Here is a 16,310-nt window from a genome sequence, read left to right on the forward strand (position 1 = left end):
TACAGTGGAGCAAAGTCCCACTTTCTCTCCATTTCTTGCCATTGTTATCGTGCTCTCCAGACAAGCCCCAGCAAAGCCTAAGTCCCGCAGCCTATCACAAACGGGAAATGAACGAGGTGACGCCGGGAAGAACCCGGGTCGTGAGATAAGTTCTTGCCTTTTCGACCGTGGATTTACTATATATCCCCCCTATTTTCTCTGTTTCGAGTTTCGAATCATATCTCTTCTACTGTATATTCGAGCCCAGGTCGCAGCTAGACGCTGTCCCCGAGCTTCGATCCTCAACATGTTCTCGCAAGACGAGATCAAGGTGGTTCCTCATGACTCCCATTCCCCCGATACACAGGCAGCCGAGATTGAAGACCGCTATGAGGTCTTCAAAAGAGGCGATGGCCAAGTTGATTTCCGCACTGTGAGCTGGATCCGCGCGGGTGTGATTTTCTTGAAGAGTAAGGGGCCCCTGGAATCCAAATCCAAATCAACACGAATCGTGCAGTACGCTGACCAAGGCCATTCTGGCAATCGTTCTAGTCATCTTCGCCACTGGTGTGCTCTCAATACCATCTCTGATGTATCAGCTCGGTGCATTTCCCGGCGCTGTCAATGTCGTCGGCTGGACCCTCCTCAATACCTATTGTGCCATCGTCCAGGGTAATTTCCGCAACAAATATCCGGGCTGTCACTCCATTGCCGACATGGCGCAGGTCGTTGGTGGTCCGATCTTGAAAGAAGTAGTTGGAGTTTTGTTCACTATCAGTTATGTCATCGTCGCTGCGTCCGGTATTATCGGCGTCTCGACGGCACTGAATGCGCTGTCACTTCACTCCATGTGTACAGTATGGTTCTCGTTGATTGCGACGATCATCATTGCTGGGTGTGCGAGTGTGCGTAAATTCTCCCACATCGGTTGGTTGACCTGGGTTGGATTTGCCAGTGTCTATGTCGCCGTCTTCATCATCGTGTATGTCTTCTTTCCAACCCAAACCCCCCCGCATTTTCATCTTTATCATTGATATGCTGACCCTATCATACTAGAATTGGTGTCACAGTAAGAGATCGACCCGCCGCGGCGCCACAGACAGGAGATTTTGATTTAGGATACCGTGCCATTGGCAATCCCAGCTTCACGGTGGGCATCACCGCCGCGGCGACGATATTCGTGTCCAGTGCTGCAACATCAGCATTTCTCCCCGTGATCTCTGAAATGCGCAAGCCCAAGGACTACCCCAAGGCAGTTTATATGAGCATGAGCCTGGTCACTGCTTCATACCTGACATTTAGTCTGGTAATCTACGCCTGGTGTGGCAAGTGGATCGCATCGCCTTCGCTCGGCAGTGCAGGAGAGACAGTCAAACGCGTTGCCTATGGGATCGCACTGCCCGGTCTCATCATCAGTGGCTGTTTGTATGTGCACGTCGCGGCGAAGTATCTTTTTGTGCGCATTTTGCGTAACTCGCGACACCTCCAATCGAATACGGTGGTGCACTGGGGAACATGGCTGAGCTGTACGCTTGGGATGGCAGCAATTTCATTTGTCTTGGCATGTGCGATTCCCATCTTCAACTACGTGCTGGCACTGGTGGGCAGTCTGTGTTTTGCGCCCCTGGCTCTCAGTCTTCCCGGTTGGCTTTGGCTGTATGGGCATGGGGAGTATCTGAAAGGGGGACTGTGGCGACAAATGATATATGGACTACACATTTTGTTGGTGTTGCTGGGCGTGTTTATGACGGTGGGTGGAACATATGGGGTGATTGTTCAGATCAAAGAGGCGTATGCGGATGGATCAATTTCGTCGGCATTTTCTTGTGCCGATAATAGTGGGTCGGTGGGGACATAAAACATAAAATCTGTATATTATCGACACTCCGTACTCCGTACGGACGTTAGTACCCAATTTCGATTGGAAAAAACTGGGTCCGAGAAATAATGCACAATGCAAAGCTGATGTATATTAATTGTGCTGCTCAGAGGGAATTGAACTTGAATACTAAATAGTCCCTAGGACTACCAGTACTACCCGTACTACCCCTGATAACCTTCCTTAATACCATTGGCAGTATCTCTGGTATCATGTGGTATTGCGGTACCACGGGTATTCTGAGTGAGCGCGTATCTAGCACTACATTTTCGCGCCTAAAATGACTCGCATTCGGATACATACCAGTCCAAAGTGGAGCCCGTGTATGAGCACAAGACCTTGAGGATAGAGGTACCCACCGTTCTCAGTTTCGCCAAAGCTATTGGAAGGGGGGAGTAAATTATGTGCCCAATTGAAACCAGATGACTCGGGGATGACTACTGGGCTCACTTAGTGTCCGCTGAGCTCCGGAGCAGCCGGGCTTAACGGGTTCGACAGGCTCCGTGCCGCCGAATCCGAGACGGGCCTTATCGGTTTTGTTCTTCCCATCTTAAGGTAGGCCTTCTTTATGCGATTTCTCTCCTCCATTCTCCCCTCCCCCCCCCCCCTCTTTCACCTTCCCCCTCTTCCCCTCTCCTCTCGCGATTTCAACTCTTGACTCTACTCTACTCCCATTTCTCAAATAATAACCCAGTGATGCAACAATAGTGCTGAATTGAGCTCGATCTTATCAGCACTCCGTTATCAGTGCTAAATCCACCCCCCCACACGCACACTCACTCTCACTCTCACACACACACCACCTCAGTCGCCATGCTTCTCATTCAACTACCACTCGTGCTACTTCTCAGCAGCTTCATCTCAGCTGCAGCGATCCCTTCCTCCCCACACGACATCACCACACCCGAATGGCCATCCTCGGAGACCGCCTCCTCCCCATCAGACGATGTCAACTCAAGGCACCTCGCCAAACGAAGACCGTATTACTTTCCTGAGACCGTCCCAGACGAAGAGGAAATCGCTGCCCGACTCTCCGCTCTTCGTGAAGCTGGCTACCTGCCAGACAAGCAAACCCTGCAAGGACATGATCAAAAGTCAATCGGAACTCCGGATGCAGCGATCGACATGGACCCGAGTAGTGCACGGCCATCGTCCACTCAGCAGCCCCCCTCCGCGCTATCCGAACGAGACACTCCACGCTTCAGCTGGGAAGATACCATACCAGGCCTATTCCCAGCAGCCTGGTTCTTTGTCTTCGCCTCCGTCGTCGTCTGTATCGTGACCGTGTTCAGGGGACTAAGCGATAAAGGAAAACACTGAGCGACCAGCCAAAATCGCGTACTCGTAACTGAGACCTCCCGTACGCGAGGGGAGGCGATCTTTCACTTTGACATTCCCGCCAATCCTACCTTATGACCGTAAGGTATTTTGATTTTGCGATCGGCACAATTCACTTCCCACCCAATCGGTCTAATGTGCACGCGATGTTGTGATGTCTGATCTTATGCCGAAATCATTATTTCTACACCCTACGCTCATACTCACGCTCACACTCCATTCACTACTCACCACTCAACCCCTCCCCCGCATGAGTTACCGACCGAAACGAAACGCCCACAGAACGCCACGAAGCCCCTCCCTCCCCAACCACGCGTCTCCATGCCGCACGCATGGCTTTCCCCTCTCCGGGCAAGTCGATGCAATGCCAAAAAATAGGCTGTCACACCTAAGAAAAGACCGCCCACCGCTAGTCCCGTTTCGACTCGGCGGGTTTTCCAAGAAAAAAAACACCGGCCACCGACCGCCGACCACCGACACAGACGGTCGGGGTCTGGGTCTGGGTCTAAGTCTGGGTCTGCGGGCGGATCCTTCGTTCTCCACCGACTCTGCCGCAGCGCGCCTGGAATTGGGTGGCTGGGCAAGCAACCGGTCTCGGATCTCGGACTCGTACTCGGGAAGGATGCGAGTTTACCACGATAGGCAACAACGATAGCCATTTTTATGTACGAGTACGTCTTTTACGCCAAATTCCGCGGTGGTGTCTAATGACGACAAGACGGTCGGCATGGACCACCTGATGGTTTTATTTTTAATGAAACCCGACCGTGCAAAGAACAGAAGATGAAATCGAATCCACCCCCCTGTTCTCGGCGATTAAGCGCCATGACTGGTGCTTGGCAGCTGTCTCCTATTCGACCGACACGCCATCCGCGTGCCCGGTTGGTGAACCCGAGTTTGAAATAATTGCGACCATGACGATGATGTTCGACCGGGTACGGGTACTCATGCGCAATTGGAGCGACTCGCGATACGAGCATTGCCCAATAGAGTAACTGATCTTGCCGTCAGTTCATTCGCCGGCGCCCCCAAGTCTCTGCCTAAAGTGCCCAGCTAGCTCATGCTTACGCCCCATCGGGCTGAGGTGAAATGAACTGAACTGCACTGCAGTGCACTGTACTGGAGTAGGGCCTAGCCTGGAGCTCATGAGGGTCTACATACATACATTCACGAACTATTGGATATTATTGGTGCTTGGGAATATTTTTAGGAAACGATTTACGTTATGATTGTCTATCTGTATACGTTCTTAAGGCGAAAGCATTGAAATGAAACCATTCTCCATTTGTCTATCTTCTCTACCGACACACTTATGCGTGTCCCCTTCTCTCTTCTCCTACCTAGCTAGACTCAACATGAGCCCAGCGGAGGAGTACTAGTACATTCAACACCAAGAACAAAATAATAAAAGAGACAGGAAAGGACAGGAGGAATAAAGTACCTAGGTAAATGATTCACGGATACCCATGACGCCATGAAGAATGGAAAATCGAGGTAGAAATGGCCCAAAAAAGATACCGTAGGGTGAAATAAACACGAGGACCACCCAGACAAGCAAATGAAATAGATACACACAAAACACTGCGAAAACCTTCTTTTCTGCAGGCTCCCATCATCCCCAAAAGGAAATTCGGGGGAGGAGGAGGCAGTGTAAAGTCAAATGGACAGAATTGGAAAATGCAAAAGGATAGAATGAATATATACGGTGCGGATTGATGAGGAAATTTATATGCAATAACGTAACAAAAATGGACAACACTGGCACAATTCGATTCGAATTCAAGAATCGTCGACCAGACGCTTCTGCGTCCAGGCACGCTTCGCCCCATCTAGGAGAACGTCCATATTACCGCTATTCTCGCACATGCTCCGGAACAAGCCGCCTTCGCGGTTGATCAAGTCCCAGGGATGCTCAAATTCGATGACGCGCCCGTGGTCGAGGACCAAGACCTTGTCGTAGTCGATAATGGTTTGCAGGCGGTGCGCAATAGTGATGATTGTGCTACTGTGCAGTTCGCGCAGGGTCTCTTGGATTTTGGCATCGGTGGCGTAGTCGATGGAGGCGGTGGCTTCGTCCATCATTAGGACACGGGGTTGTTTGAGGAGGGCGCGTGCGAGACATAGGAGTTGGCGTTGGCCTTGGGAGAGGTTTGAACCGGATTCTGAAACGAGGCTGTCCAGGTTGTGGAAGACGTTCTTGTTGTCGGTGGCAACGGTGGTCACAGCCGCCGTGCTGCCGTTCATGGCGTTGGCTTCGGTGGCGGTGAATGTACTCGTGGTCATTGGGGTTGCGGTGCCCGAACCATCGGATCCGATCAGGTGCACGCGGCGGATGGCAGTGAAGATCTCCTCGTCGCTAAAGAGGCCGAAGGGGTCGAGGTTGCTGCGGATGGTACCGGTGAATAGAGTCGGGTCCTGAGGCACAATAGTGATTGCTTCACGAAGATCACGAAGACCAATAGAACCAATGTCAACGCCGTCGATCAAGATCTGACCCTTCTCGGATTCCAAGCCACGGAAAAGTGCCAATGCCAGGGAACTCTTGCCAGCACCTGTACGACCAACAATGCCGACCTTCTCACCGGGCTTCACGGAGAATGACACCTCCTTGAGCACAGCATCGAGGTCAGGGCGATAGCGGGTGGTATATCCCTTGAACTCAACAGCACCTTCAGTCGGCCAGCCAGTCGTAGGGCGAGATTCGGGGATGACAGGGGCGGCCTCCTGGTCAACGTCGAGATACTCGCGCACGCGCTCAACCGAGTTCATGTTTTGCTGAACCTCGGAGTAGAGGCGGACAAGCCAAAGGACATTTTCCGTGAATGTAACAGCGTAGGTGAGAGACAGACCAGCAGCACCGGCATCGATCTTGCCAACATTGATCAAGACGAATGTAGCCGAGAAGAAGGAAACGAGAGCACCGGTCCAATCCACACGAAGAGCGAGCCAGCGGTTACTAGCCCAGAGGTAGATGTGTGGTCGGTTATAGGCGTTGATGCGGCGGTGGTTGTCAACAATGAAGCGAGGGCCGTCGCCATAAGCACGGATGGTAACGATACCATTGAGGGTCTCGCCGAATTGTTGGTACAAGGGGCTGCGCTGGACAGATTCCAGACGCTTGAGATCTCGGGACGAGTTCAGATAGATGGCGCCAAGAGCGGTGTATACCAGAGTAATGAAAACACCGGCAATCAGGAATCCTGGGGTGATGCAAGAAATCAATATCACGATCATGATCACCGATGCCAGACTGTGTAGCATGCCGATTGCCACTGGTGCGACTTCCTGATCGACTGATTCAACATCCTTAGAGAATCGGTTCATGAGCTGGCCGAGGGGTGTAGAATCAAAGAAGCGGAACTTGGCGTGCATAACAGTCCTGAGGAGACGATCGTGGATCTTCCAGGATGCGTGAAGAGACCCCCAGAATAGAACAGCCTCTCGGCTCAGGGAGATCGCGATATACAAAAAGCCGAGTAGAGCATATACACCAAGGTAGTAAAGAACGTCGACCTGGCCGTCGGGTGTGGTACCCGAAGCGCGGGTGTTCAATTGAGGCGGCCCGAAAGTGCTCATTTTAGAAACACTTCCAACGTTGAAAGACGGGGGCTTGAGATGGGCAGCGGCAGCATACTGTCCCACATCCTCTGAACCGACGTTAGATGTTTGGTAAGCATTGGCCCACTGGCGAATCCAAATATTGGTCGAGACGGAGCCCAGCTGCTGCAGACAGAAGACAGTTACGGCAAGAATCCAGTATGGCCACGAGCCCATTGATCCGAGGTACATTGTAACCGTAGACATCTTGATACTACCAGTGGCTTTGCCTTCTTTCATGTGGGAGTCGTCTTTCTTGCCCTTGTCGGCTGTTCCATTGGCGTTTCCGTTCGCACCAGAGTCCGTAGAGTCCTCCTCATGTTCCGATGGGACACGAGAGAGGCCACGCGAGCTAGCTCGAGATCCAGGGCGAGACTTGAAGAATTCCTCACCCAGGGCACCGGTAGCAGCAACATCATCAGGGCGGCCTTGTGAGGAAATCTTTCCGTTTTCAAGTACAACGACGTGATCAGCTTGGGGTACGGCCAGGGCCACATTGTGAGTAACCAGGATGCATGTGCGGTTGATCATCAATGGACCTGTCAGAGCTTGACGGAAAATGTGCTTGGCAGTGTGAGAGTCAACGGCAGAAAGGCAGTCATCCAACAGCAGGTGGGCGGCACTGCTGTAGATAGCTCGAGCCAAAGAGATTCTCTGCTTTTGGCCGCCAGAAAGACTAATGCCCTTCTCACCGACCAATGTTTGGTCACCAGCATCCAGGATAGTGATGTCACGCTCCAGGGCGCATGCCTTGAGGACGGCACGATAACGCTTCTCGTCGTAAGGGGTTGCAAAAATGATGTTCTCTTTAACGGTATCATTGACCAGCCAAGCTTCCTGGGCGCAATACGCAATGCTATCAATCAGACCGGTCTCGGGATCGACGGGAAGTTCGGAGCGGTTCGACATGCCACCGGGGAGATGGACCCGACCTTCGACGAGGCGCATTTCACCAAGCATAGCCATAAGGAGAGAGGTCTTTCCGGAGCCAGTGGGGCCAGCAATGATACTGAGCTTTCCGATTGGGAAATCGACGTCAACATTGATCAGTCGGAATGCATCAGCGTCGGGGGAAGTGGTGGTTTGGGACTTGGGCTTAGTAGTGCCCCAGGTCAAAGTCGCTTTCTCGACTCCAATCTTTGTCGGCCCATCAGAAGAAGTGCTATCACGCAGTTGATCATATTTGCCAGTCTCCTCCTCGTTCAAGTACTTGTCCACGCGGTCCAAAGAGACCTTTGATTCCTGGACGTGAGCAACCATATCCGCCAATTGGTCCAAAGGCACGCGTAGCAATGAGAACATTGATAGCGCAGGGAAAGCAATCGAAGGGGTCAATTGTTTCTTCTCTACAACAGTGTATAAGAAGAACGAGAGGAATGTGATCAGGATCGGTGTGCCGTACCAAACAGTCGCGGCGCAGGACCAGAGAATGTAACGGCGACGCAGGGACTTAAGTTCAGCCTTGCGCTTCTCGTTGACGATATCCTGGAACCGCTGCTCCCACGCAAAGTATTTGATAATGCGAATGTTCTGCAGAACCTCGTTGGTAGCATGAATACGAGCATCAGTGCCTTTGAGAATCATGTTTTGAACCTTGTTAAACTGCCGGGCAATGAAAAGGTTGACAGGTAGCATCAAAACCATTAGCACAATACCGGCAAACGAGCTGAATCCCATGATCTTGTAAAGCAAAGTGACAGCCATGATGATCTGCACCGGAACACTAGCCCACAAGAAATGTAAGTAGGCGCCAACCTCACTAACTTTGAAGGAATCAATTGCCATCAGGTTAATGATGGTACCGACATTCGCCTGCATTGACGCATCCTCCGGATCGGATTTCGCATTATCGCCAGATTCAGCATCGTTTCCAGATGCGTTCTTCTTCTTACGACCGAAAGATAACAGACCCTTCTTTTTCTTGCTTGGAGTCGTATCCTTGGACCCAGTTGGATCTTCAATGGTCTTTTTAACGGCATCCATGGAGGCACCTGCTTTACGGCGCAGGGCTTTGGCGTAAATCTCACCAATAATGATCGCGCGAATCTTGACACCCATCTTGCGACCAATGTAGAGAGCTTGTCCATCCGCCACACCCTGAACGATCGCGGAACAAAATAGGAGAGTGGCGTACAGCCAAGCGGCATTGGGAGTGGTTGAGCGAGGATCTTCAACATATTCAAGAATAGCTTTTAGAAGCAGACTCGGCACAAACACGAACAGATTGGCAAACACAGTCCAGGCGCCCTGCTTCAGAATGGTTCCGATGAAGAACCGGATGAGCTTCCATGCCAAAGAGCCCGTCATCTGTCGTTTCCGGAAATCGGTGATGACTGAGGCGGCCTTTTGAGAGGGTGTCAAATTCCAGACATCCTCTAACTCCAATGGCTGTCGGTAACCCTTCAAAACCAATGGATCCAACCATGCAAAAGTGGCCAGAGACAGCAGACTGGCCATGGGGTGACGTGGAGGCTCCAACCCATCCTCGCGCTCCACCACAACTGGTTTATTTCCTCGGCGAGTCGTGAGAGCGATGATGAAAAGTAGAGTGGTGAGGGAGAATTGAATACTGCTGAGAATCAAAGCATTTCGGGAAATCGGGTGGATGACGGCGGAACGGAAGACCATTGTGTTGAAAAGCCATTGGGCACTGTACAGAATAGCCGTATGAGTCCACAGTCGCGGGGCCGAGAAGAGATCCATGGTGGACAGCAATAATCGGACCAGGACCAAAAACAGTATATAACCCCAGGAAACCAGACCCGCAATGGCGGGAATACCGCCATGGCGACCCCAGCCCTCGGTAGAAAAGATGACCACATAGAGAGCGAGCTGGCCGATCAGTGCAGCGATTTCGAGTGTGACGATGGCGATTTCTCCTCTCGGGCGGTCGACCTCCAGCTGTAAGTGTTCGGACTCGGTCTGGACGGCCTGGAAGAGCATAGGATCGGACTCGGTTTCGGCGCTGTTGGGGACTTCACCGGCATCATCGTTGACGAGAACCTTGTAGGCGACATCTTTGTGAGAGACGACATAACGGTATGCGAGGCGGACGAGAATGAGGAGCAAGGAAAGACTGCATGCCGCTAGCGGGAGTTGCAGAACGCTATCAGATTTTGACGATCAGTACTGCAACGGTCGCCAACGGTCGGAGGGACTCCGGGAATCCCGATCAGAAAAGAGCTGTGTGGTACTCACTTGCGTTGGAAGCATCGCGACAAGTCGTCGATAGCCCAAACGGGGCCTTCGCAATGTGATAGCATGGTTTGCGGGATGCAATGCCGGCAATAGAGCAATTGAGCTCACGAGGGAAGCTCCCGGCGCAAGCGCGGCGAGGCAATGGACCGTTTTCCTTGCGATGGTAAAATATACACAATTTTGGAAAGGCTATTAGAGAGAGGAGGAGATAGAGAAGAAGAAAAAAAGAGCTTCCCTCCCCTAGTGGATTAACAACGAACTTCCACGGTGCAGAACAAGACTAGCATTGCCAAGTCGAATGGAAGCGGAAGGCGAAAAGCGGAATTTTTTTTGGAGGGAAGAGTGACGAGGATTAGAAAAGCTCAGGGTTTAGCGTGGGAATGATATTGGATAATGAAAATGAAGGCGGGATGGGAGGGCGAGAAACTCGACCTTGGAAGTAAAGAAAAGAGGGGGAGAAGGAAGAAGATGCGATGGAAGCGAAGGGATTGCAGCGCGCACGTTCCTAAAGCGGCGGTGGACGGGTTCGCCCGCGTTTGGTGACATGCGCAGATACTAGAGTAGGTACTGGAGTAGTATATACTATACTACTGGTAGTATATTAGTAGCATAGTATACACTATACTATACTATTGTTATAGTAATAATGGAACAATGAATTATCCCGAACCCCCCTCTCTACGAAAGACCGCTTCATGCGCGCGGCGGATGACTCGATGCAGCGATGATCGCTTCTTATCGTGGACTAGGATAGTTCCCCACTGTGTTATCGGCCAGGCACTGGAAATGAGTCCATTGGATGGGGACTCGTGGTCATGGTCATGGTTATGGGAGGGAGACCTAGACCTAGTTCATACATACTAGTCACTCGCCTATTGCCTATGACTCTCATCCTACTAGTATACTAGTATGTAACTTGCCGACGACTAATTAGGCATCGAAATCTCTTCGCCGCCACGAGCTTTCCCTTTTTGTCTCTTGCCACCACCCACTGACTAAACCGTTTTGGTTCCCAAATTCCCCCCCCCCTCCCCGACATCATCGGCGATCCACCTCCTCTCTCCTTTGTCCCACCTCCAAATACCTTTCCAACTCTCCAAACGCTCGTTCGCTTCAGGCCTGTCACTAAGTGTCGCCTCACAACTAATTCGTCATGGCTGAACGCATCCTCATGAACGAGTTTCGCACCCTTTCCAAGGAGAAATGGGTCAATATCGAGGTCGGTTCCACATTCCACCTACTACCCTGTCCTCCCCATCTCCCGAAGTCCATAGATCAACGGACTAAGCTCTTGGCCACGAGATCAAAAATGAGACCAAGGGACCGATATGGATCTAAACTAACCACCATATCCTCCAGCTTCACAAGGACGATATCTTCAAGTGGGATGTCGCACTGATCGTACTGAACCAAGACTCTCTTTACTACGGCGGCTATCTCAAGGCCTCGATGACCTTCCCACAGAACTACCCATACTCCCCTCCAGGTACATCTGACCGCACCTCCCACTAAGCTATTTCCCCCTCTGCATCTGGTGTGGCAGTGGCGCTAACCAAGCCTGCGTGGTTTTTTTCCCTGCAGAATTTCGTTTCCTGGTACCGCTCTACCACCCAAACATATACTCGGACGGGCGGCTCTGCATCTCCATCCTGCATCCTCCAGGCGAGGACGAAATGTCCGGTGAACTGGCTGCCGAGCGCTGGTCACCTGCCCAACGAGTAGAATCCGTGCTCATCTCCATCCTTTCCCTTCTCGACGACGCCGAAGTCTCCTCCCCCGCGAATGTCGACGCTGCAGTCATGCTGCGCAAAGACCCGACCAAGTACCACGCTACCGTCAAGGCCAACGTAGACGGATCCCGTAAGCTGGCCCCGCCCGGTTTCACGATGCCTGTGGAAGAAGCTCCATCGCGTGACATGGAAAAAGACGACGACGATTTCTGGATGGACAGCGATGTCGACAGCGATCCTTTTGGTGGCAGTGACTCGGACGAGGATATGGATCAGATGAGCGCCAGTGAAGATGACGATGACGATGATGACAGTGAGGATGCTGCCGAAAGCCCTCAGCGGTGAGAGAAGGATTTATAGTCAGAATGGGTCTGGTCCTAGTCCTGGTCGACACATTCTCAACTTCGGCCTTTTCAGCATGCATAGCACTGGTGGCGTACGCATATTCGGGATGTGGCTTTTTTATCCCCAGCATTGGTTATTTTGTAGGAGTTATTTTCTTATTTTTTGCAGCGGATATCGGGCGTTTTGACATCCTATTTTATGTGAATAATGACATACATAGTCATTCTTGCAACTTGATTGAATCAAGTCAAATACTCAAAATCATCACATGCCAGTGGCCAGGTAATACTATACAATCTCCATACCAAAACAAGCTTCTCCATAACTGCGAGCCTCCCGAAGGACCACCCCACAATAGACCCATTTGACCCCCTCATGGTCTGAAACTCCTATATCGGAGCCAACCCCCAACTTCCAATGCCGGCCCCAAACAACCCACCCCCACATATCTTCTAAAGATTACAACCAAAAAGGATTGTGAAAATGGCAACCCAGAAACTCGCCGACTGGTCCACAAACCTCACGTTCGCCTCTCTACCCAGAGAAGTCATCGATGCCGCCACCCAAAGCTTCTACAACTGGGCCGGGTGCACCGTAGGCGGAAGCACCCACCCCGCAACAACGATAGCACGCACCGCGCTGGCACGGTTTACAGGCGCACCAACATCCAGACTCCTTGGTTCTGGGGGTGTGGATTTGGATGCGATGCATGCTGCTCTGTTGAATGGTATTGCGTCGCATGTCCATGATTATGACGATACGCACCTGGATACGATCATTCACCCCACCGGCCCAGTCGCTTCGGCTTTGCTGGCTATGGCCGAGTCGCTGGATCGGTCGGTTTCGGGGCAGGAATTCATTCTTGCTTTGATTGTAGGTGTTGAGGCGGAATGTAAGGTTGGTTTGGCTGTTTGGCCTAATCATTATGATGTTGGATGGTAAGTTCAAGTTTGCATCTGTGCGGGTATATATAGTTCCAGCTCTCCACCTCAAGACTGGGCACTATTCCAATCTATATTCCCCAAAACCTATGGAACCTTGGAATGCGCGACGATCACGATAGTACATGATTCTAAGACTGGAGGTTATAGGCACATTACCAGTTCAACTGGCTCAATCGGCGCCGCAGTGGCCGTATCAAAGCTGCTGAATCTCTCAGCACCACAGACAACACACGCCATCGGTCTCGCAGCAACACAAGTAACAGGATTGCGAGAGATGTTCGGCTCGCACACCAAATCCTTCCATCCCGGCCGCGCCGCGCAGAATGGCTTGTTAGCTGCGATTCTCGCATCAGAAGGATATACCAGCTCGACACAGGCGCTTGAAGCTAAGCGTGGATGGGCGAACGTGGTTAGTTCCGAGCAACATCTCGATGAGCAGATGGCTACGCTCCCGCCTCATGGACGGTGGGAAATTGCGCGGAACTCTTTCAAGCCCTTCCCCTGTGGCATTGTGGTGCATCCTGTGATTGATGGGAGTATATTCCTTCATGGCCAACTGCGGCCGAATGGGATTCAGATTGAGGAGATTAGGGAGGTAGAGGTTATTGTTCATCCGTTGGTTTTGGAATTAACGGGGAAGACTGCGCCGAAGGATGGGTTGGAGGCGAAGTTTAGTGTTTATCATGGGGCTGCCGTGGGGCTTTTGTTTGGGAAGGCTACGCCGGCGCAGTATGAGGATGCGGTTGTTACTGATGAGCGGGTTGTATGGTTGAGGGATCGGATTAGAGCGACGGTGGATGAGACTTTGCGACCAGATGAGGCAGTGGTTATTATTCGGGTGCCGAATGGTGGAGAGGGGGACGATGATTCTGTTACTGAGATTCATGTTGACCATGCTGTGGGAAGTCGGGAACGGCCCATGTCTGTTGCTCAGTTGACGGACAAATTTGTGGACCAGTGTATTTCAGTATTGGGCCGGGAGCGGACTGAGCGAGCAAGCAAGTGGTGCTGGGAATTGGAGAAGCAGGTTGATGTGCGCCAGATTAAGACTGTACTCTAGACTTTCCTACAAAGGGTAGCCCACTACTACGATACGCACGCATCAAAGTTACGGTAGCTTTCTATGATTGGTTTCAAATAGGTCCACGGATTCTAGATTGAGTTTCAATGTATGTAGTTGTGGTCAAGTATACTACGGGTAGCGATGAAGAGAACAATAGCAAAGCGACAGTCTGAGTACGAAAGGTTGGGTAAGAACCCGCTTAGGAGTCGACCGAAAAGAAGAAAGCAGATAAAAACCAGGTAAAATGTGATCTGCGCCAGTGGTAAACCAACCATCCAAAATGCCCATTATGAAGGGAGCCCGTCTCAGACGGGTCCAATTCGTCTACTCTAAGCGGCAACAGCGCCCTTGATCTCGCTGTAGATAGCACCAAGTTCCTTGTGCATAATCTGCTCAGCGTGGTTGACGAGGCCGTGGACGCGCTCCTCGAAATCCTCGACAGTAGATCCGGCCTTGTAGCCACCCTGAGCGATAATCTCGGTGTAGTTGGAGTTACCACCACCGTTCCAGGCGAGGAGCTGTATGCAGTTAGTATTTGAGGGGACTTGAAATTGATTCGAAGCAGGAAACTTACGTTGGGGGTGTCGGAGGGAATGTCGGTCAGAGCGCCAGAGGTAGCAACCTCAATGAGGGCATCCTTCAGCTTCTTCGGGGTGATCTTCTCGACAGCGAAGGCAGAGTCATCGGCGGGCTGGAGGGAGACGTAGTAGGCCAGCAGACCGGCAATGTGGGGGGAGGCCATGGAGGTACCCGAGATGGTGTTGACGGCATACTTGCTGCCGATCCAGGTAGACAGGATGTTCAGGCCAGGAGCAAAGATGTCAGTGCACTTTCCGAAGTTGGAGAAGTAGGCACGTTCATCAGCGAGAGTGGAGGCACCGACGGTAACGGCCTTCTGAGCAGCGGCGGGGGAGTAGTTGCAAGCATCGGCATTGTCATTGCCAGCAGCGACGGCGAAGTGAATACCAGCATCGACGGCGGCATTCACAGCGAGATCCAAAGTGCGGGAGCTACCGCCACCGAGACTCATGTTGGCAACGCTACCCTTGAAGCCCTTCTTGCCAGCCTTGGCCTTCTTGATGTGAGCCTCGGCAGCCCACTCGACACCCTTGACGACGTCGGACATAGTGCCGGAGCCGTTGGAGCGGAGGACCTTGACGGCGTAGACGTTGGCCTTCTTAGCAACACCGTGCTTCTTACCGGCAATAGTACCAGAGCAGTGAGTACCGTGACCGTTTCCATCCTCATCAGCATCGCCCTCGGGGATAGTCTTGCCCCAGTTGGCGCGACCTTCAAAGTCAACGTGCTCGGTGTTGGTGCCAGTATCGATGACGTACGCATCGACACCCTCACCACCATCCTCGGCGTACAGGTACTTGTTGAAGCTGCCGAAGGAAAGGCTATCACGGTGGGAGATACGTGCTAGACCCCAAGGAGCGTTCTTCTCAACGGAGGGCCCCTCAAAGTGGTGGACCTCAGAGTCCTTCTCAATGTACTCGACCTAAGACCGGGAGGGAGGATGAGTCAGTACGGTTCGGAAGCTCGTGATCATTGGGCGGCTGGGGAGCTTCAAAGAGCTACTACTTACATCCGGATGCCGGCGGACCTGCTCAATGACATCTTCGTGGAAATGGCCAGCATAACCCATCAGTGAACCAGCCACATGGAAGGAGTGCTTGACGCCGAGGAAGGCATCAGTATCGAAGCCAAAGAGGCCGCGCTTCTTAAGTTCCATACGCCCGTTGGTGGTGGCGTGGATGTCCTGCACCCAGCTGTGGTGGGCGGCAGCAGCGGAAGTATCGACATGCTTCTTAAACACAACGATGTAGGAGTCTGGGATCTCCTGGGAGTTCATAGAAGAGATGATGGGAGCAGCTCCATTGTGGATAGACTCCACACCCACGGGGGAGGCGACTGTGAGGAGCGGCAGCAGTGCCAGACCGAGGAAACCCTTCATGATGACTGATGGGCTCGACGATAGGGGGAAAAGAGAGTAAAAGAATAGAGAATACAAACAGAGATGGGCGAGCGATAGTTATAGGAAGAGATGGATGTGGATGATGGGGGAGGAGAGAGGAGGTGCTGGGATGAGGAGATGAGGAGGTCAGGGCCGCCTTATCTAAGGGACCCGGGCGGAGAAGACCACTGGACCCAACGCTTGCATCATCAACCGTAGAATACAATACAATACAATACGCCATCCGATGACTATCCATTGGCGCCGATCATGAGTGGAG

The 16,310-nt window shown here is 52.1% G+C and overlaps 6 protein-coding genes across 6 annotated transcripts; 4 read left to right on the forward strand and 2 right to left on the reverse strand.

The window, feature by feature from the left end:
• Positions 1–569: 569 nt before the first annotated feature.
• N7481_002038 (putative neutral amino acid permease) lies at positions 570–1,837 on the forward strand (the record flags this gene model as incomplete). Its single annotated transcript, XM_057261257.1, has 2 exons — positions 570–961; positions 1,036–1,837. 2 exons carry the CDS (start codon positions 570–572, stop codon positions 1,835–1,837), a joined length of 1,194 nt encoding a protein of 397 aa, XP_057126189.1.
• An 834-nt stretch (positions 1,838–2,671) lies between these two features.
• Positions 2,672–3,178, forward strand: N7481_002039 (uncharacterized protein; the record flags this gene model as incomplete). Its single annotated transcript, XM_057261258.1, has 1 exon — positions 2,672–3,178. One exon carries the CDS (start codon positions 2,672–2,674, stop codon positions 3,176–3,178), a length of 507 nt encoding a protein of 168 aa, XP_057126190.1.
• Positions 3,179–4,975: 1,797 nt separating this feature from the next.
• N7481_002040 (uncharacterized protein) lies at positions 4,976–10,056 on the reverse strand (the record flags this gene model as incomplete). Its single annotated transcript, XM_057261259.1, has 2 exons — positions 4,976–9,899; positions 9,992–10,056. The coding sequence occupies 2 exons, from the start codon at positions 10,054–10,056 to the stop codon at positions 4,976–4,978; spliced, it is 4,989 nt and encodes a 1,662-aa protein (XP_057126191.1).
• A 1,088-nt stretch (positions 10,057–11,144) lies between these two features.
• On the forward strand, positions 11,145–12,066 carry N7481_002041 (uncharacterized protein; the record flags this gene model as incomplete). Its single annotated transcript, XM_057261260.1, has 3 exons — positions 11,145–11,210; positions 11,351–11,477; positions 11,573–12,066. 3 exons carry the CDS (start codon positions 11,145–11,147, stop codon positions 12,064–12,066), a joined length of 687 nt encoding a protein of 228 aa, XP_057126192.1.
• A 483-nt stretch (positions 12,067–12,549) lies between these two features.
• Positions 12,550–14,070, forward strand: N7481_002042 (MmgE/PrpD family protein; the record flags this gene model as incomplete). Its single annotated transcript, XM_057261261.1, has 2 exons — positions 12,550–13,004; positions 13,158–14,070. The coding sequence occupies 2 exons, from the start codon at positions 12,550–12,552 to the stop codon at positions 14,068–14,070; spliced, it is 1,368 nt and encodes a 455-aa protein (XP_057126193.1).
• A 332-nt stretch (positions 14,071–14,402) lies between these two features.
• Positions 14,403–16,030, reverse strand: N7481_002043 (S8 family peptidase; the record flags this gene model as incomplete). Its single annotated transcript, XM_057261262.1, has 3 exons — positions 14,403–14,591; positions 14,648–15,574; positions 15,662–16,030. The coding sequence occupies 3 exons, from the start codon at positions 16,028–16,030 to the stop codon at positions 14,403–14,405; spliced, it is 1,485 nt and encodes a 494-aa protein (XP_057126194.1).
• Between the last annotated feature and the right edge of the window lie 280 nt (positions 16,031–16,310).

Source organism: Penicillium waksmanii, assembly GCF_028829765.1.
Source record: "Penicillium waksmanii strain IBT 27052 chromosome Unknown utg000002l:1.0-3326099.0:1.0-3328782.0, whole genome shotgun sequence".
In the NCBI taxonomy this organism is placed as follows: Eukaryota; Fungi; Ascomycota; class Eurotiomycetes; order Eurotiales; family Aspergillaceae; genus Penicillium; species Penicillium waksmanii.